Genomic DNA, 22,310 nt, shown 5'->3' with positions numbered 1-22,310 from the left:
CCCATACTGCTCAACATCCAATTTTCCTCATCTGAAACAATGCAACACTGAGGCCATTCAGACTTGTAAAGCATGACAATAAAATTCATAATCTATAATATGCCTACGGGTGATTTTATTTCTTTCTCTGTTTAAAGGAAAGTGAAATAAGGAGTATGAATTGAGTTTCATTGAAAGCTGTCACAAACCTTATCAAGTGACTTAAAATAGCTCTAGATATTACTAATTTTGGCGTAATTAAGTGGCCTAAATGTAAATTAATTTAGAAAGACTCTTATTGGTCAAATGATTCCTTGCTACTTGCATCTGCCTGGGCCAAACACCAGATTACACCCATTTAATGTCCACTGTACAACAAAGCACACTACAATATCTCAGATGCTCATTATGGCCAAGTAAGCATCAATGCAAGCTTGACCTTTGACAGACGAAAGACAGCGTGACTCTTCAGACGAAGACATGCCCGAGTATTTCACTGACATCTGCAGTAAGAACCGAATTGTATATTCAGGAATGTCAGCCCGCGCACTCTGCTTTCCCTATTACAAGGATGTTATTATGTAGCTGCTGCTCAGCCTGAAGACTGGATAAGGTCCAGCGAGAAGGAAGGAAAACAATGTCAAAGAGGGCCTTTTCCATAGGTTTACAGCATGGTGCCAATCAGAGAACTGGAGCTCTGTCAAAAAGACAGAACAGAAGCCAGAGCAGAACCGCATCTGAAGAGCATTCTGCTTCAAAAACCACACACAACTAAAGACTGCCACACAACGCGCACATGGTTGTCGCACATTATGATGTCTTCATAAAAAAGAAAACATCAATTCTTATAATCCAGAAAAGCAGTTCTGCCATTACCAATGCTCTGAAGCAGCACTAAATCTGTTCTTTTTTTCATTATATCACATAATGTAGTTCATCTTAACTTTAAAAGGGTGAAGCATAAAATACCCTTCAGCTCAAATACCGGGTATGACAAAATCACTAATTATGATTCATAAAGCAAGCTTAACTCCAGAGCCAAGAATAATTAAAACTTTAGCATAATGAAGAAAATATAATAACCGAGAGAGAGTGTAGATACATCGTCATCATCTAGTTATATAACAAACAGACCATGATCAACTATTATGAGGGTAAGCAAACAACAGATAAAGTCATAAATAAAAAGGGGCCAGTAAGTTAACTACAGAAACAATTCCAGCAAAGCCTGATTCCCTCAGTTAAATGTCAATGCTGACCTCCAGTGGCACAGTAAATTCACCCTCTATTAAAAGAAACTGCTTAGACCTTTTATAATTAATAAGAAAGTTTTTATGTATGAATAACACAATCAGAGCTTTATACAGACAACTTCCACACTCAAAAACAGCACTGAATGTCCCAAAGCACTTAATGGAGACTTACTAAAATATGAAAGAAATTAAAAAGTGTTTAAAATCTACAATGAGACTGTTTAATCGACTGCCTTTTACATTATGAACAGGAGAGAACAACACAATTACACACAAAGCAACTGATCTGTTCAGAATAAATACACAGCCTATAATCTGTATAGTAAAAATGTAATAATTGAGATAATAAAAAGGCTGAAAATCTTCCAAAATGGTGTGTTAGTGGGTGTTAATAAGCTGCAGATAGTCATTTGATGTTTAGCAGGTACTAGTGCATTTGCAAGTCCCACACAACTTTGGCAAGTGAACTTTTGCAAATTCATAGATCATCCCCATGGATTGTCCTTACAAAGCTTTGGGTTATGAGAACTTTAAAACCCAGTAATCCAGTTTTCAGTGTCAAATGATCCTTCAAAAACCACACTGATTGATTTGGTGCTCAGTTGAAAATAGTAGTGCTGCTTATATTTTCGCAGAAATGGTGATACATTTTTTTAGGATGTGTTTATGAATAGAAAGCTCAAAAGAACAGCATTTATTTGAAATCTTTTGTAACATCATAAGCAATGCAGTCACTTTTGATTAATTTAATACTTCCTTGCAGAATACAATTATTTATTTGCAAAAAAACAAAAAAACTTTTGAATGGCAGTGTATCTGCAGAAGGAATCAGATTCATTTGTTATCTTTTCAGAGGGATAGATGCCAGCTATATAAACAAAGAAACTCAAGTCCAAAAGTTGTGACAATGGCACTTTTTTCCCTCGATTGAAGCCCAAACTTAATCTTCTCAAAGCAGTTCCATAACAGATGTATATTGATCTTTACAATATTTTGCCCTGAAACAACAGGATGGCCTTAGCCTGGAAGCTTAAACGCGGCCTTTGTCAGAGTAATTGGGCTGCCTTTCTCCTTCAGAGTTCAGAAACGGCTCAACAAAGAAGAGAGATTACATCTAACATTTTCTTAAAGTTGCCCCTCTGCCTTCATGGATTGCTCAGGTCATAACACAAATATCAAGTTTGACATTTAGACTCAGCAAAGAAAGGACATAATACCTCACTACTCAGAAATGGAAAATTGTAGGAGCAGTGGGAGGTCTCCTATTGATGAGGTTGGACTCCCAGTATTGACTGCAGTCTACCTGAAAATGTGCTCTTCTGGTAACTATGACAACAAGAAAGTAATGCAAAAAAAAAAAAAAAGATCCTGCTCAATAGACAGTGGGATAAAGTTACTTGACTTTTCACTGGGTACTTGATAGAAAATGGCTGTTCGACATGTGACAAAGTATAGTGTGTGTGACTATTATCTGGGACATGCAAACATTTGGTAACCTTCCTTCAGCATCCAGTCAACTTATTACATTTTTATAAATTGTTAACTTAGCTCTCAAGCTGACTTGCACAGACCTAACAATGTCCTCCTTTCAGCCAATAAGATACTCCTATTGTGAACATCAAATAACATTAATATCCATGAGCACAACCTTCCCCCTGACGATAAAGGTAAAACATATAGAACCAAAAATTCTAATACAAAGTAAAAATAAAATTATAAGCAAAGATCTCTCTCTGCAATTATCAGTTTCTGCTATCTGATTCTTTGAGCATGCAGACTAAGCAGCTTGATGTTAAGCAGCCACAACACGCAGGTATTATCAAACATTCAAAAATGCTACAATGTCCCTTGAGCACTAATTATCATTTTTAGTTTAATTCATTAGAAAGCATACAAAAACATACACACTAATTAATAGCTTTTCAAATATAACATTATAATCAAAGTTGTTGAAATGCAATCCTTTCTACTGCAAAATCACAGTCTTTCCATATTATAAGGGTTATCCTTATCATATCACAATGTTTTGCAATAGCTATATCCAACTCAACTACTTTCCTATGCACTTTGATTATATAGTTAGATTATAGTAAAAATTACACTACTTTATAGTACACAGGCGATATGCTCTATCATTGCAACACATTAAGATGCACATCTTTTTTATGAAAATAATTTTTTCAGCGACTGAAGTACTTAATTTTGACGATTGAAGTACAGATTTTTGTCATTATATAATTTTTTAAAGGGGTCATCGGATGCATAATTCACTTTACAAGTTGTTTGAACATAAATGTGTGTTGGAAGTGTGTACACACATCCATCCTATAATGATAAAAATCCACCCAGTGGATCCCAATTTAAAAATCTCCTTTCTGCAACTAGGCCATTCTAAGACTCCTGTCAGAGTGACGTAGATCTGTACGGGCCCCTCCCACGACAGTTGATTGACAAGGCCGTCTTACCTTAGACCCACCCTGAGTGAGCGGTCATCAGTCCATCGTATCGGCTATGGTGCAGGGGAAGACAAGATGTCTCCAATTAAGCGATTGAGGTGTTTTGTTGTTGGATGTAATAAATTTTAAATTGTCATTTAAGTCATGTTAAAATCTTTTTGCTGCTTTTGCGAGTTAAAAATTTAACTGGTTGTGTAAAATATGCACATAATATTGTAATGTTGTTGTATCGATCACAGGCACCTGCATTTAATCAAAAGCACAATTGTATTGCAGCATGATTTGAGGTATGACAAATATTGCATTGCTGGCAAAGAGAACCGACTGTGATGAAACACCCTATATACATCCTATTTTTCCTTGTACGCAATAGTTTATATGATTCTTGCCATTTTATAGATTTCACCACATTTAAATTCATTTTCTGTACAATTTGTAAAACTACATGAATAACTGTAGGGGTGGTGGTGGCGTGGTGGATAAGACACATGCCTTTGGTGTGAGAGACCCGGGTTCGAATCCACTGTGAGACACCAATGTGTCCCTGAGCAAGACACTTAACCCCTAGTTGCTCCAGAGGCGTGCGACCTCTGACATATATAGCAATTGTAAGTCGCTTTGGATAAAAGCGTCAGCTAAATGAATAAATGTAAATGTAACTACAATTAAAATTTTGAATTTTCAAAATGTTTTAAAATATGAAGTGAAGTACAGCCAAGTATGGTGACCCATACTCGGAATTCGTGCTCTGCATTTATCCCATCCAAATTGCACACACACATCAGTGAACACACACACGGAGCAGTGAGCAGCCATTTATGCTGCAGCGCCCGGGGAGCAGTTGGGGGTTCGGTGTCTTGCTCAAGGGCACCTCAGTCGTGGTATTGAGGGTGGAGAGAGCGCTGGACATTCACTCCCCCCACCTTTCACCCAAAAATAAAAATTCTGACATTTACAAACCTTCCAGTTGTTCCAAACCTGTATGAGTTTCTTTCTTCTGTTTAACATAAAACAATATATTTTGAATAATGTTAGTAACCAAACAGTTGCTGGTCCCCATTGACTCCCACAGTATGAAACAATATAGCCTATATTATGGAAATCTATAGGGGCCAGCAACTGTTTAGACAATTCTTTAAAATATATTCTTGTGTTCAGCAGAAGAAAAAAACTCATACAAGTTTGGAACAACTTGAGGGTGATTAAATGATGGCTGAATTATAATTTTGTTGTGAACTTTCCCTTTAATTATAGCAGATTTTATTTTTATTTATTTTTTTAAATCCCTAAATATCCCTACATAATATGCATGTGCTACACATCACATGACATGAGCACAGACCAAGAGGCCCAAGGCCCACAGATGATCCCTGGGGGCCCTGAACAACTGGGCTGACCACCTTCCTGTTACATAAAGGGTCACAATTCATCTCAGTTTACGTCACACTTAAAAAGTCTGTAAAGAAGTATTACAGTATTGCTAAAAATAGATGTACCACACGCAAAGTCTGACACACCTATATGATAATTCAAAGTACCAAAGTCTTTCAAAAGCCCTAGCCCTTTACAACACTCATACCCTCCCAATACAGACCCAAAACATTCTGTCAAAATACTAACAACACAACTTCTGAGAAAAATACATTCTGAAATATACTGCAAGTAAGGTTGTGGAAATTTCAGTTCACGTCCTATCACAACACACCTCAAGATGGGCAGACAAGGAACTTGTTTTTCAGCTTTGCTTGGTGAGAATGACAGCAAAGCCCAACATGATTCAGCATATATCTGATTACTCTTACACCTGCCATAAAGAAACAAACTGAATATCATCCCTAATGAACGACTGTATCTCAACTACAGATCCCAGAACAACATTAAATTAAATCTAGCACATGATGTACGTGTGATGCAGTGAAGTTAGACAATCCTGTTACATTTATTCCTAAATTGCATCACAACAGCATGTGTGTAGAGCTATAAAACTTGCTGTACAGTATTACTAAATATTCTATAAGTTAAGCTGATGAAATAGTAAATAGCTAACTTGCATGATCATAACAGCAGTTGTTAGCTAGCTTAGCAAAGTAACTGAAACTAACTTCCACAACATTTCTATCCACTGCATGTAAAAATACTGAGTAATTAAAACCATTTAAGTCGAATTATATTGGTATCATCTACAAAATTACAAGTTTAATAAACCAGTGGGAGGAGAGGGGCTGCTATGTGACAAGCTAACAAAACAAAGAAAGAGCTAACGTTAATTTCACAGACTTACAGTAATAAGCGACCACCGGATCTCTTTTCTCATGTTCCTGCGCTGTTCTTAAATAGTGCTGGATCGGTTTCAGCTGCGACGGGAGCGCCATCTCGAAGAAAAGACACTGTTACAAACTTCTAGGATTAGCAAGAGCCGAAAAATAGCTAATAACAAAGATGACAAGCGCTCGCGAAGGAGCCGCTTCCGCGTCTTGGCGTGAACGCGCAGCCACGCCTTTACTGACCTCCATAGGCGTGGAGTAGGAAATGACCGACATGGCCACTGGTTACTTTTATTCTGTAATCATATATTACATATAATATATATTATAATCATATATTTTAAGGTGTAATTTGTTACTTATTTGCCATACTAATTGAATTAATTATAGGCTACATTTACTTAATTTTTCTTTTCTGTTTTTATTGTATTTTAAATAATAAAGTGTTATAATAATCACACTTTTTGTAAATGTTGTACAAATCAATTTGGTGAACCTGTAGATTTACTGTAAAGCATTAATGTTACTCGTGAAGTTTTAATTCCTGTTATATAATATTCCCCTTATAATGTGTGAATATCACATATATGGAAAGGTGTAAATAAAAAAAGGAATGACGTGACTATTTTAAATATTTTTACTTGATTGAAACTTCACAAACATTAGGAAAGCATTGCATCTGACAGAGTGCCAAAGATTCACAAGCAGCTCTGTTTATTCTGACCTAGACTGATAATACATTATGGTAGTCATAAATATGCACCAATTATTATATCTATATGAAGATTTTCATGCATAATCATATCATAAACCCCACAGACATGGATCAAAAACCAATATAAATGATCAACTCTCTACACATAGTCCAAAAGCTATTACTCAAACAGCTGTGGTGTTGAAACAGTGGGAAGGCAACTGTGGGAACATGTGCAGGCCAGACCTGCTGTCAGATCTCCTCAGATATTTCATTTATGCATAAAAAGTATTCTTATAATAAATAGTTACCCGCTGACACAAAATAAGAGATCACAGTATGCCATTTTGTACCTGAGATGAAACACTTAGCTGAGAATAATAACAAAAGTTGGATGGATGCCTGATAAAAATGTACAGATACAGATACTACAAACACACAAGATAATGGACACAAAACTATATGGAAATCAACAGCATGGTGAATATACTATCTATGTGCATGATTGTAACTAGAAACCATGTACCATTCAATAATGTTTTTAGAAACTGATGCACTATTGCATGTACTTATTCTTCCTTAAGAAGAATGAAATTTAAATCAAATAATATTTGTCAAAATAGTACTTGCAATTTGTGTAGTACTTCAATATGGAAATCTGAAAATATTACTGCAAAGATAATAATTACCTACTAAATATTTATGTGGTTTTGGATTAGATTACACAAGTTAAAAAGAGTGCTTTTAGGCTTTAAAAATCTGAAAAGCTAAAAAGATTAATGAGTCCCTTGCCATTAATTAGGCTTGTTTTGTTTTGATTATTCCAGAAAAGGAATGATAAGTTGTCTTGTTTTTAAAAAGCATGTATTTCTGTGTCTACCAGCAGAAAATGCAGAGGTATGTGGGTTTATGTCCTATCTGTCATTCAGAGACTCATAGAAGACATAAAACAAACACTGCTGAAGCATCACTCAAAACACTTCCTAAATTATCAAGTCACTGGCTGGTTTAAATAACCAAGTCTTCGGAACAGAATCTCAAAAATCTCAGCGATACAGAGGAGTATGGTGATGATGGTGAAGGTGTACATCGCACTGAGGAAGATAGTCTTCTCAAAGTGTTCAGGGACCATACACTTTGAGATGTTGAAGATCTTTGCAAGGGCACTGGCATCGCACATATAAATAGGATCAACCAGGAACCCAAAAAGGTGGCGCTGAAGCCAAAATGCTAAGACTTCCAAAACTATTCTCAACAGGACAGAGATGATGTAGAAGACAGTGGACACTGGCCGCTGAAGTATCTCCTCCTGGTCTATATTTTTACAGGCAGCATAAAGATGAAACACAGCTCCAGGTACCAAGACAGTGACTAGCTGCAACGCCCAGAATACCTACAAACAGACAAAAAAAAAAAAAAATTATTACTTTTATGTCTTTAGGTTTTTTTATTTTTTTATTTTGTCATTTCATCCTACACTGAAAAAATGATTTATTGAATCTACTCAATTTTTTTTAAGTTAAGTGGTTGCAATCAATTTATTTTAGCTACATTTAAATAAACAAATTTAGTTGACTGACTTTCAACACATTTATTTTAATTAAACATCGCTAAAATAAATTGTTTGCAACCACTTACCTTAAAAAATGTAGTATCATTTTTTTCAGTGTATAATATGGTTTTTATTTGGATGAAAAATGAAAATATGCTGACAATTTAGTCACCGTCATGCCATCCAAGATGTAGATGAGTTTGTTTCTTCATTTGAACAAATGTGGAGAAATGTAGAATTACATCACTTGTGGATCCTCTGCAGTGAATGGGTGCTGTCTGAATGTCTGATAAAAACATCACAATAATCCACACAACACCAGTCGATTAATTTATTGTCTTGTGACTTGTTAATCTGTGTGTTTGTAATAAACAAATCCATCATTAAGTCATTTTAAACCAGTGCTTCGCTTCTATTAATGTAACGTTAAGACATTAACTGATGGCCTGGAGTCGTGTGGATTATTTATGAACTATTGTGATGTTTTTATCAGCAGTTTGGATTCTCATTCTGACGGCACCCATTCACTGCAGAGGATCCACTGGTGAGCAAGTGATGAAATGCTTAATTTCTCCAAATCAGGTCAATCAATGAAGAAACAAACTGATTTACATCTTAGATGGCCTAAGGTAAGTCAGATTTCAGCAAATTATCTTTGACTGTTAAGCTTCAAATCTTACAGCTACTAGGAACTTACTTACTGATTTTTTTTTTTTACATCCATGTTTTGATTATTGGATTTCTGAAATATTTTCTAAGATCCCATAGACTGCATATACCTAAATGCCATATCTTACAGTTACATGTTTAGATTAGTGAAATGAATTAATGAATTAATAAAAAGCTGTTAGCTTCCAGGAATTAATCTTTTTTTCTTTATATCTACTTTCTACTTCTTCCTGCATCCACAGTCAATTTTTCCTGTCATTCCATGCATATTTTGATACCACAATACCAGATTATTAAATCCAAATACTTTCAGAAACTTTTACCTGAGGTGTTATAGGTCTGAACTGGTTGTAACAGTAAAGATTTATTTCCCTTTTGTCCGGATCACAGCTGAAGTGGAGAGCCTCATTGCCATAAACAGCGAATCCAAGGACTCCAAGGAAAAATGTACGCACAGAGCCAAAAAACAGCGTGTGGAACTGGCCTATCACTGTCGGAGGCCTGAGCTGAAATATGCAATGAAGTGAAGTGATTATAACATGCAAATGCAAAACCACTAATATCATGCATCCACTAAAATCATGTTTATATTGAATTGTTCTAATTTTGCATATAAAGATAAAACTTTACATTGTATACTTACACATCCTTCATAAAAGTTTTTGATGTAGTTTAATTAAATAATTTGGCTTCACAACTCTGCATTATTCTATGGTAGCTTGTCAACATCATTGCCAGTCTTCTAAGCCTCAGGCAGAGGCAGATGGCAATTCCGAACCTCCAAATGACCTTTCACTTTAGAAACCCCTTGTCAATGCATTCTCTTTTTATCCGCAGTGCCTTCATCAATTTACTCACACAGTGCAAAAAAAACTAACAAAAAAACAAAAAGGAAAATAACAAAGGCCACGGGACATGTAGTCAGCCCATAGGCTAATCCCTATTCAACTCTGTCAGCGAAAAAACAACTCTTGTATCTCACAATAGCACAGAGCAAACATGACAATTGCAACAAAATGCAATTGGATCACTGGGCAGATCACATAATGGAAAACAGCAATTAATAAATTGCTCAAATTCTTGAGCAGACTTTAAACAGGCTATTCAAATCAAAGTAAAAAATAAATAACATTTAAGTTAAGTGCATTTTGTAAAACAATGTTTTTTTTTTAGACTCTCTAAAACACTTGCAAACTATACTGATGTATATAGTTCTATAAACATATATTTTTCTTTATTGCACATATCTATATATTATATTTGTAGCTACACATCTGCCTCAGTTAACTGCGTAGGCCTACTGAAAGTTCCTCTAGACTTTCCTGCAGTGTTTCTACTCTAAAACTACAGCACGAGTAACGTTCACAAGGTAAGAAACGTTTCACAAACGTTAAATCGTCTATTAAAAGTCCACACACCAACCGTAATCCAGGCGGAGAGCTGTTCATCCCCCTTCTTAATCAGAACCGAGGTCCTGCTCTCATGCCACTGCGTCCCGAGGGAAAGACAGACCTGCTAGAAAAGCAACATGTTGGGGGCGCCTTTCTGACGGCAAGCTTTTTCGACTCATAAACCAAAGAGCAAACAGGCAAGCAAGGCATCAAAGAAACGTAGCAAAGAATAGGCCATTATGGCCACAGAGATGCTAATTACCGAAATAAGAGTACTGGGGTCTGGCGGTCATACGGTCATTGCGCACGTGATGCACACGCAAGCATAGCTGTCAATCAGAGTAATGCTTCATATATGACCATGCTTGATTGTTTTGTTAGCTCACAGAGATCATGGCATAATAGAGGACTCTGTTATATGAGTTTACATTATCAGTGCTATGAACTATAAATATGAGTTTGTATATTTATATTGTTTGTGCAATAAAAAGTCATTGAAAATAAAAACGCAATTTTCCAATTTCTTTGAAAATAAAAGTAAATGTGCAAATTACGTTTCCATAGGCTACGTCTGATTCCAAACTTTAAAATGCAATTCTTTATAAAAAAAAAAAAAAAAAAAATATATATATATATATATATATATATATATATATATATATATATCACTTGAATATGCCTTTTCTCTAATGAACGTGTTTTAAATTTCTCTGGAAATTGTAAAAAAAATTAAAATCTCATTAAATGACTGAATCCTTTGGGCATAGCTAAAGATTTTTTTCTCAAATGTGGCAGCTATGTGTGTCAGTGCTGGTTTTGGATTATAACTATTAACTATAATTACTAAATATTTAAGTTGCATTCTTCTCTAATAAGATTTTTCGTCTCCAGCATTAACATGTTGCATCAAGAGCTCATAAATACCAGCAGATGTCACTAAATCAACAGATGGCATTTCCGCATGCAACCCAAGTCGGTTGCGAATTATATCCATTTAGCCTATTACCAAAGGCCACATTTACATCAGACAACATCTGTGTTGTGTGCAAACATACACAATTAGATAGGAATGATTTTGTTCGTAGGATGTGAGTCAAGTTGAGTAACTAGTCCAGTTGAACTGCAAGAGACAGACCTGTGAAGCTTTTCATTCGTATAGTCTGAAACTCATTCAGGTATGCAAGGCTCATGTCAAGTTCACAATTTGATTGTTCCTTTGGCTGATCTTCAAGCAGAGCAGAACCAGTAAAAGTTGTCAAAACACCATATCATTTCTGAATAAGTTTCTGGAAGTTTGAATTCAGCCTTCTATAATGACGCTACCGAGGCTTAAAGTATTTCTATTCTTCAAAAACGAGTTTTACAGACCAAACGCAAGGACCAAGACAGGACCGTGATAAATTGGTTCTGAGACCAAGGCCAACTGAAAAATCTGATTTCAAGATCTGTCTAGACATGGAACCTTTCTCATCAGCATTTATAATCCATAAATGTCTGTTTGCAGTCAGTGTCTGTTTCTTTTAGTCCTTATTAGGATGAGAAGCCAATTCTAAACGGATGTTTGAATAAAAAATCTCTTTATGTAATTCTTTGGTTACATGCAGTGACACACGACGCAAGCCACACAAAAAGTCTTCTCCATTTGCGCCACATTTTTGCAAGGGACTGGAGAATTTCCTTTTCTATCTTTCTTTTTCAAATACCTTTTTTCCACTTTAGTTGTCCAGACCCAGTTGGTTTTCTGATTACGTATTTCTTGCAATTCTTCCCTCAGTAAATCCCCCCCTGCGAGTCATAGAAAGAGCATGAAAGAGCTCCAGTCGAATCCCGATAAGGGAGCGCGTGGACAAAAGATGCACCTGACGAGTCCAGAAAGCACAATCCCAGTTTACTACTGATGAGCGACTGCACCATATGACCATCATCATTCAGAGATGGGGCTTCGTTTTATGAAATTAATAAATACTATTTAAAACAGGTGATAGATAGATAGATAGATAGATAGATAGATAGATAGATAGATAGATAGATAGATAGATAGATAGATAGATAGATAGATAGATAGAGAACTATTTGGTGCTGCGCTCTGCAACTGTCCGCATTGAAGTGGTGGCTCCTATGGCAAGCCAATTTAACATGGATTCCTTTAATGATATATATATATTATGCTTCTAATACACACTATAAAAAGTGAATTGTGATTTGTGATCCAAGACTAGCTGTGAAGAATGAATAAATACTAGTATTCATGACTGGTTACAGTCACCTTTATTTGTATAGCACATTATACAACACAGTGAAAGTGAAAAGTGACAGTGAATGTGACGTGACATATGGCCAAGTATGGTGACCCATACTCGGAATTCGTGCTCTGCATTTATCCCATCCAAAGTGCACACACACAGCAGTGAACACACACCCGGAGCAGTGGGCAGCCATTTATGCTGCGGCACCCGGGGAGCAGTTGGGGGTTCGGTGCCTTGCTCAAGGGCACCTCAGTCGTGGTATTGAGGGTGGAGAGTGCGCTGGACATTCACTCCCCCCACCTACAATCCCTGCCAGCCTGAGACTCGAAACCGCAACCTTTGGATTACAAGTCCAACTCTCTAGGGCACGACTTCCCCATCAACACAGATGGTTTCAAAGTAATAAACAGGAAAATAGCATAAACAATTATGAAAACACAATTATGAGACCATTCAGATTCTGTTAAGCAGCTCTGAGAAAAGTGTTATTATTTAGCTTAAGTCAGTTTCGTGTTGATTCAGTTCAATAAAAGTGTAAAGTTAATCTATTTTGAAATGAGTTCAGTTCAGTTTTTCTACAGAAGTATTGTGATGATTCAGCTTGAGTTGGTTCAGTGTTGACTCAATTCAGATAAAAGTGTAGATGTTGCAAGATGTGATTTACCTAAAAAGCAGCTACAGAATAGTCATTATCCAGCGTTTTTGTGAATGAGAGAATGAGAAAGCTGAGAAAATGAAAATGTTAAACAATACCATTCACTTTTGGATTTTTTTTTACTAGCAGTCTAAAATATGTGTTAATAACATGAATGGCTTGTTTAAAGAGTTAAATGTTAAATTGGTTTGCCACAAGCTCCCCCTTTACTTGTTCCTGCCTGTCAAAGAAGCCAGTCAACTTTTAGGGACGTGGCTGAAGACGTCGCTCATTTCAGCACTAAGTTTGGCGGACAGCACCTCTCTCTCTCGCCACTGGACAACTTTTAAAATCCTTTCAACTTCTCTGTTTTATAGCCACTAAAACAAAATATGGATCACACTTTCTCTGAGGATACCTCAGTTTATGATAACTTTACAGATGACTGGACATCAGATGGAGGGGAAACGGTGCATTTCATTATTCGATGCGTTATCCCGTCGGTCTACATACTTATCATAACGGTTGGTTTACTGGGCAACATTACTCTTGTGAAAATATTCATCACTACCAGCGCGATGCGAAGTGTACCAAACATTTTCATCTCCAGTCTGGCCGTGGGAGATCTTTTGCTTTTGGTCACTTGTGTACCAGTGGACGCGTTCAGGTATTTCTATGAGGAGTGGATTTTTGGAACGGTGGCTTGTAAGATGATCCCGGTGATCCAGCTCACTTCGGTCGGAGTCTCCGTGTTCACTCTCACGGCACTGAGCGCAGACAGGTAAGGCAAAAAATCATCAATGAACAACTGCAATCACTGGCACATTCACTACTGAATGAACTGAAGATAATGACATTTAGATAGAAGATAATGATGTTTAACCAATAAAACAAGAGAAATGAGCTACAAACGTGATATATGTCATTTTTGTATAGCTTATACATTCATTTTAATAAAATTTTGATACACATACACGCACGCACGCACACACACACACACTAATTAAACACTTTATTACACACACTTAATATATTATTTTGGGTGTATATACATTGTTTATTGCTATATAAACCACACTAAAATATTCATATTAGGTTTGTTGTTACTGCTTTAAGTCATTAAACAGTAAAGACATCCTTATTAAGCACCTGTAGCTGAGAGCAAATGCAAATAACTTTGATTTACACAAGAATTAATCGTGATGACGAAGATATCATACAACATTTGGCAAGCAGCCTGAAGGGATTCTGTAGTTCATTTGATTCATGGCACAGATATATTTCTCAACAACAAAAATGCAGTTAATTTCTCTGACATTACACAGAGTGATGGGGTTAGGTGATCACAGAGCACAGGTTTGGACAGGTTATGAAAGATTTATTAGGTAGTTTGGTTTTTTATACTGTACTTTCTATAAACATAAATGTTGTTTTGAATCTATACATACAGCCTACCCCTGACATTATTATTCTGATTTACTCACACCGCAGTGAATTTTCTGATTTACTCACACTGAAGCAGTGTTTTCATAACCAAATTGAACCAAGGCTGCTGTAAATAACAGAGACATCATTACAGCCAAGAGAGGAGGGTTTGGGAAGCCTACAAAAACACATTGTTTATTCAAGAAAATCTCCACATACAATGGGACCATAATTCCCTAATATTTCTTTCCATAAACTGCTACTGAAAATAGGAATATCTTCAGAATTCAAAGTTTTCATTAGTAGATTACATTGCCTCAAATCCTAAATGATGATTGACAACCTAATTTATTGACAAGCTCATTTCTGGCTCCAAGTCTGTGAAAGAGCATTAAAAATGTGGCTGAGGATCTGTAGTGAAGATGACAAATGTCCTCTCTGTTTCACATACTTATCCTTCATTGTTGTGTCAGTGCTGGGGGGCCCTGGCTAAAGGTGATGACCTTTCCTAGTCTTATTTGTTGCTCTGTCTGTTTGTTGTTTGGAGCACCTGAAAGTTCATTTGTGTCACAGTGATTATGCCACCACCCTGGGGTCCAAGCAGTTCTCATTTATTGCTATTGATTTGCAGGTTGCATTAACAGTTCCGTCCCCAAAACAACAATCGTGATACAAAATGTAGTCAATGTTCAGCTACTTGTGATAATGAATCTCCTGGCCAAAGGAATTAAGTCTATATTAATAGATTTGGGGAGCTTCTGCTTGAGGAAGAACGACAAGCGCATTGACTAGTATTTCATGTGAGAGGGTGAGAAAACAGACCATTTGTATTGTCAACCAGACGATTGTTTTGAAGACGTAATCTGATTAGAATGTACTCAGCATTCACAGTCATGCGTGAAATACAATCGAGTTCATTTGCATGTCAGTCAGTTCATACTGTATGTTCAATTGGGACTCGGGGAGAAATCAAGCTGTGATTGTGGTGCTCCACAGCTAACCCATGCCTCAGGCAGGGCAGTCCGTTTTCATTGAGGGAGGAAAAAAGCATGCCCGGGGCAGTGAAACCTGGTGGAGGAGAGAAGTCAGGGTGAGGATGCTGTCATATGAGATTTCCATTTACTTTAGAGATGATGGCAGCAGAATGTTTAAAGGACACTGTCGAATAGATCAAACCATGCCGATTTGTCAATAGGACAAAATAAATCATTTCCTTGGAACAAAAGCAACCAATTTTCCACCATGAATTTCCTCTATTGGTTTTGGTGTATTCTGTCTGTAGGCTTTGCAGCTCCAGCAGAACTTCGGAAAGATGTGCACAGGAAATATCGTATTTCCTATAGGACAGCTTTTCTGTTAGAAAAAAAAACATTAACCAAGAGATGAATCATTTATGACTTTGATCATGTAGTTTTAGGCTTACTATTGCTGATCTCCAGTGTAAAGGGTTTTTAGGTGCAAGTATAGAGAAGCAAACATTAAATAATTAAATAAAAATGTGGAATAAATAATTATATAATATTTATGTAATATTTATAATATAGTTATTTTTACATTTATGTATGTATATTTAACATAAATCACATTGTAATATTCCAAGATTAATATGTAAAAATGGTAATCTGCAAATATAAATCCAGAAAATGGATAATTCTATATTATATTTCTAAAAAATCTATATATAAAATCTGTAAAAGTATATATATAAATATGTTTTAATAAAAAAATCTATAATAAATATAAATTTACAGAGTGTGTAATTTCCGTTTATATACTGTGCTGACAAAGTACTTAAATTTTCATGTTGTTGACGTTTCACCATGTTGAGAAATAAAGTTGTAAGATCATTAAGAAAAGCAAAGGCAGATTTCTTTCTCACTATAATTGAAAAATCTAATGGAAATGCTAAAATAATATGGAACCAGATAAGAAAAATGACAGGTGATCGCCCCAAAGAACAAAACACTTTATAAATTAAAATAAATGAACAACTAACAAGTAATATCCCGGTTGTAGCAGAGGCATTCAATCACTATTTTATTGATTCTGTGGCTAATATAGCAAGCTGTTTTACACCAGAGAACACATACACTCCTTCAATAGACACAAGTCAATCAGTTTTCAGTTTAATAAATATCACAGAATCAGAGGTATCACAGACCATTAAATCACTCAGACCATCTAGATGTAAAGATATTTTTGGTATGGATACAGTGATGCTCAAGGAGCTCAGTACAACAGTCACACGCCCCATTACCAAGATTATCAATCTGTCTATTTCACAAAATATGTTCCCAAGTATGTGGAAATCAGCTGTTATTACTCCCATTTTCAAAAGTGGAGACCCTCATTCCATGCCAAACTACAGACCCATAAGTATATTGCCCATTGTGTCTAAGATTGCAGAGAAACTGATAGTAAAACAAATTATTAACCATCTAAATACCACACCCTATGCTCTCCACCTTATGCAGTTTGGCTTTAGAGCCTATTATTCCAACGAAACTGCTACTTGCTTCTTTATTGAAAACATCAGAGCTTTGTTGGATCGAGGTGGGGTTGTTGGAGCTGTGTTCCTGGATCTTAAGAAGGCTTTCGACACTGTTAATCATAAAATCTTGCTGACAAAATTATGCAGTTTTAACTTTTCCTCAGATGCACTTAAATGTATTGAGTCTTACCTCGCTGACCGTTTCCAACAAGTCAGAGTCCAGTCATTTAAATCAGAGGCTCTCAGTCTGTCCACCGGTCTTCCTCAAGGATCAAATTTAGGACCATTGTTGTTCTCACTTTATTTAAATGACCTCCAGATGTTTCTGTGCAGATGTACGCTGATGACACCGTAGTTTCAGATAGATGTTCATGGTAGTAATATCTCTCAGGTAGCTGAGAAGATCACTAATTCCATGGTCAATATTACAGCTTGGTTGAAGCATTCCTGCCTGCAGTTGAATACATCAAAAACAGTAGCAATGTTTTTTGCCAAGTCAAATAATAACTTCAGTGTTGAGCCAGATGTTTTTGTGTCAGGGGAAATGCTGCAGATCATGTCAGAATACAAATATTTGGGGGTTTTAATTGATTCAAAGTTACTATTTAAATCACACGTAAAAAGGGTCTGTAATCGAATCAAATTAACTTTAGACACATTCCATATCAATTGTCCACACAGGCAGCAAAAATGTACATGCACTCTTTGATCTTTTCACATATCACTAACTGTTTACCTATTTGGTCACAAGCTAGTGTTACATCTTTGAAACCTCTGCAATCACTTTATAAACGAACTGTAAAAATTCTGGATAAGAAACCAAGCATTTCTCATCATTGTCCAATATTACAAAAATACAGATTACTCAGCTGGGAAAATGTGGTAAAATATGCAAATCTATGTCTTGTTTATAAAATAATTTGTGGACTATCATCCCCTCCTGTCCACCAGTTTGTCAACATCCGAACAGTTGATCATAGTAGAAGCAGAGGTGCAGCGAGAGGAGATTGTATCATTCCCTTTAGGAAAAGTGTATTTGGCCAAAACGCTTTTTCTGTTCGAGCGGGTGCTGAGTGGAACCTCACCCCCATAAATATCAGAAATCTAAACACATATAGTACATTTAAGATCCAGTTAAAGAAATGGCTAGTTGATAATCAGAGCTGTCAACATTAGCTTACTACTAGACCTGCTTTCGCTGCCCCCCTGCTGGCTTCTTGCTTTGTGTGTGTGTGTGTATGTGTTCATGTATTTGTCTGATGTTTGTCTGATTGTTGGTCTGTTGTGTTTCTATTGTACATCTTAGCTTTAAAGGATTTTTTACTAAATGTATTGTCATTGTTATACAAATACGTAATTTTACTGTCTAGGGACTGCAGGTGTCCCTGTAATAAATAAATAAATAAATTCTTCAAAGACTGTCACATAACAAGTTTATCCAATAAGAGAAATGTATCCCTGTATGACAACAGTAGTCATTTTAAGAACATGGAATGAAACAATTTAAGAAACAGATTAGTAACAGTTAAAGCACCCAATCTCAAAATGTTGATTTACTAATAATGGGTCAAGTTTAAACAGACACGTATCCTAGTGTGGACTAACTATAAACCACCGCAGAGAATCAACTCTGACTTCAGATAAGAACCCACAGTATGGTTTCCCTCAAGCAATGATAAATTGTTGATAAAGCAATTTTCTCTTTCATCCATCCTCAACCTGGATGAAAGGCACAGCAATCTGTGTGCTGACAATTCTTCACATATGTTTCTCTTAGACACAAAGCTATTGTGAATCCCATGGACATCCAGACCTCCAGTGCGGTGTTCTGGACCTGCTTGAAGGCCATCACTATATGGGTTGTCTCAATACTTCTGGCTATCCCTGAGGCGGTCTTCTCGCAGGTGGTTCATATGCCAGATAAGAACATGACGTTCACTGCTTGTGTGCCGTATCCACTCTCCAACGAGATGCATCCCAAGATTCACTCCATTATGATATTCCTCGTCTACTTCCTCATCCCTCTGAGCATTATCACTGTTTACTACTACCACATCGCGAAGACGCTTATCAAGAGTGCTCACGATATGCCAGGTGAGATTAGTGAGCACTCCAAAAGACAGGTAAGAGGTTCCACGGGAAGAGTGTAAAGCTCACACGGTTGAAAGCCAATTTTCTGTTTGTCAAAAAAAGTTCTTCTTCAAACATTATCTATCAATCATGTTTTAAATATCATAGATGAGACAGTACCACAGAACGTACAGATTTATCATTATTAAATATTATTAAATATAATTTGGAATAAGAGGAAGATTAATGTATTTACCAGCATGCAAATAAATACATTTGCATAAATTGCATCTATCTATCTATCTATCTATCTATCTATCTATCTATCTATCTATCTATCTATCTATCTATCTATCTATCTATCTATCTATCTATCTATCTATCTATCTATCTATCTATCCAAGATCACTCACTTTTATATACTTGCATACATGTAGCGTATAGGATTTACTTTTTTTTTTCTCTGAAATTGATAGCAAATTTCCAAATTACAAAGAAATATTGAATTAAATGTGAAATTTGATAAGTATAAAGACTGATATATATATATATATATACTTTTTTTTTTGTAAAATGTACTCTATACATATCATTTACAACTTAAAATTCAGGAATTCAATTGGAATTCAAAATACATTCTTAATGCAGTTCATAATGCATATAACCCATACTCATTATTTAGAAAAAATGTCAAATTGCAGTAACAGCTGTTGTTAATGGAATTGACCCTTTTATGATGATCTAAGACCAGATTCCTTTCCAAAAATTCAAACCATAAACATTTTTAGAGAACGTATAAAATGAGCCACTGTTGAACTGAGGGACACCCTTCATAAAATGCTCCCTTGACAGTTTTTTGAGACAGGGCACTTTATCTTTTGCTGTGCTGTGAATCATCAGTCAAGCATTCTGACAAGGGTCCTTAAGGATGACAGATATTCTCGTTAATATTCTCTTTTAGCAGCTGTTTCAAGGCAGCTAACATTTTCCGCTCCCTCTTGCCCTTGATAATACAGTATATCATCCTAGCTGAAGTTTATCACTTTATCTTATCTCTTTAGGTTATGAGTAATTATGCATTTCACGGGACAAAGCAACACAGTCATGTTCATCCATCTATCATTAATTTCTCTGAATGGCATTAATGGCTTTTTGGGATCATTTACTGTATTGCAATCTCTTGTATAATCTCTTGTAATCTCTTGTATTGCACCAAATCACTCATTTTTTATGATCTCTGAAGATCATGTGACACTGATGACTGGAGTAATGGCTGCTGAAAATTCAGCTTTGCCATCACAGAAAAAAATTATATTTTAAAATACAAAAATTTTCAATATTATTGTTTTTGCTGTATTTTTGATCAAATAAATGCAGCCTTGTTAAGCTTGATAAAGATGCTTCCTTTAAAACATAATGCTGAAACATAAATTTCTATCCAGAACACCTGTTGTAACTAAACTTGATTCCTGCAAATGACAATCAATTACTGGGTTCAGAATCAGGTTAGAAGATGCACTACTTAACTTGAATGCATTTTATTGACCATTTCCTCATCTAAAATGCACCTTGTGTTTTATCGAGTGTTCTTATCTGTCAACTTTTCTCCTTCTCTCTTCTGAGACGGAAACGAGGAAGCGTCTAGCCAAGATCGTTCTGGTGTTTGTGGGCCTCTTCGCACTGTGCTGGTTCCCCAACCACGTTCTCTACATGTACCGCTCATTCAACTATCGGCAGATCGACTCTTCGCTGTCACACCTCATCATCACGCTTGTGGCGCGCGTGTTGAGTTTCTCCAGCTCCTGCGTGAACCCGTTTGCCCTGTACCTGCTGAGTGAGAGCTTCCGAAGGCACTTCAACAACCAGCTGCTGTGCAGACAACGCAAATACCAAGAGCGCAACACCAGCTACCTCCAGAGCACCTCTGCTATCCGCATGACCTCCATCAGGAAGAGCACACCTACTGTCGCCAATGGACATGGCCAAAAAACAGGAGTCTGCATTTAGCATCTGTTCTCCAAACTGAACAAAACCTGAGCTTAAGGGTTGCTGGTGACTTACATTTAGGTTCGATTGAAGCGTTTGGTGACCCAGCTGGGTAAACGAGCGATTATTGAAGCAGAGGAATTACTGTTGTAAATATTGCATGTATGTTTTTTCCAACGGTTGCAGCGTCGGTTGAGCACAAGAATGAAATTTGCTTTATTTTGGAAACATTGTTCTTATTGCAAAAAGAAATGAATGGATATCTCGCAGATAAAGACTAATTCTATTTCTCCTCAACCAAAACACAATTTCTGCCTGTATAAATATTAGATCTGTACAAAGGATTTCCATTATTGTATAATGGCAGGTTTTCTTTACAGCTCAATCTTATTTCATTTATCATCCAATCAAATGATGAAAATTCAACTTTAATAGAAGGAAAGTGCACTTAAAACAGTAAATGAATGTTTGGGAAAGCCGTTTTGATTTCACCAGGAGGACAAGTGTATTATAGAGATCCCACTGAAATCATATACAATGCCTATGATCACTTTCTATTTCTCAGACAATGACAATATATTTAATTTAGGAGCAACGGGAGACATGGTTCTTCCCGGTGAATGTTAATGTCTACGATGATAGATCAGACAGGTCGCACACTCAAGGGTAAACTGTGGTGATTAGATTTATATATGCATAAACAGATTAGGATTCAGCATGAATATACATTTCTCAGACACGTTCCCCTTTACCTTCCGATATATAAGTCATAGGAACACCAAGATCATCTTGGCAGATTAATATCAATAACATATGCTGTGTATCATTCTTAGATTCACCAGCGAATATTATCATATCAATCACTGCATTGCAGTACATCATCTTTAAAAATCTTTGAAATCAGTTTCTGTTTGGAGTGCCTGGTGTTTATATCTAATGGAATAATCATTCAGTCGTGAGGTGAAAATATTATCTATAAATGTAGCGACTGTCAGTAGCTGCTGGACTGCAGGCAGTGCGCCTTAGAGCCACATTTTGAGCTTTTCATCAGGTTCCTGAACCTGTTAAAAACATCAAACCTTAACATGACATGATTTAGTGACCTAAACAATGAGTTTAAAGAGTTTTTTGCGATATTGTGGTCCATTTTGGAAAATGTACACACTTTTAAAACTGAATACTTGCACTTTTACTCAACAC

The 22,310-nt window shown here is 36.2% G+C and overlaps 3 protein-coding genes across 4 annotated transcripts in view; 1 reads left to right on the top strand and 2 right to left on the bottom strand.

Annotated features, from left to right (window-relative positions):
• LOC306843785 (vacuolar protein sorting-associated protein VTA1 homolog) overlaps nt 1-6,183 on the bottom strand; it is a 30,472-nt gene extending 24,289 nt beyond the window's left edge. Inside the window, exon 1 of one of the 2 annotated variants that reach the window (XM_079375456.1) lies at nt 5,970-6,183. In XM_079375456.1, coding sequence (XP_079231582.1) covers nt 5,970-6,060 — 91 coding nt within the window. In that variant the 5' untranslated portion in view covers nt 6,061-6,183. The remainder of the gene's footprint in view (nt 1-5,969) is intronic. The other variant, XM_079375455.1, reaches the window with a different exon arrangement.
• A 1,454-nt stretch (nt 6,184-7,637) lies between these two features.
• LOC306844242 (gap junction epsilon-1 protein-like) lies at nt 7,638-10,315 on the bottom strand (the record flags this gene model as incomplete). Its single annotated transcript, XM_079376215.1, has 3 exons — nt 7,638-8,039; nt 9,191-9,373; nt 10,286-10,315. The coding sequence occupies 3 exons, from the start codon at nt 10,313-10,315 to the stop codon at nt 7,638-7,640; spliced, it is 615 nt and encodes a 204-aa protein (XP_079232341.1).
• A 3,215-nt stretch (nt 10,316-13,530) lies between these two features.
• Nucleotides 13,531-21,131, top strand: LOC306843483 (neuromedin-B receptor-like; the record flags this gene model as incomplete). Its single annotated transcript, XM_079375009.1, has 3 exons — nt 13,531-13,919; nt 18,832-19,177; nt 20,748-21,131. The coding sequence occupies 3 exons, from the start codon at nt 13,531-13,533 to the stop codon at nt 21,129-21,131; spliced, it is 1,119 nt and encodes a 372-aa protein (XP_079231135.1).
• Nucleotides 21,132-22,310: the final 1,179 nt, after the last annotated feature.

The sequence above is a fragment of the Barbus barbus genome (assembly GCF_936440315.1).
Source record: "Barbus barbus genome assembly, chromosome: 24".
Taxonomy (NCBI): Eukaryota; Metazoa; Chordata; class Actinopteri; order Cypriniformes; family Cyprinidae; genus Barbus; species Barbus barbus.
This window is presented reverse-complemented; position numbering and strand designations above follow the sequence as displayed.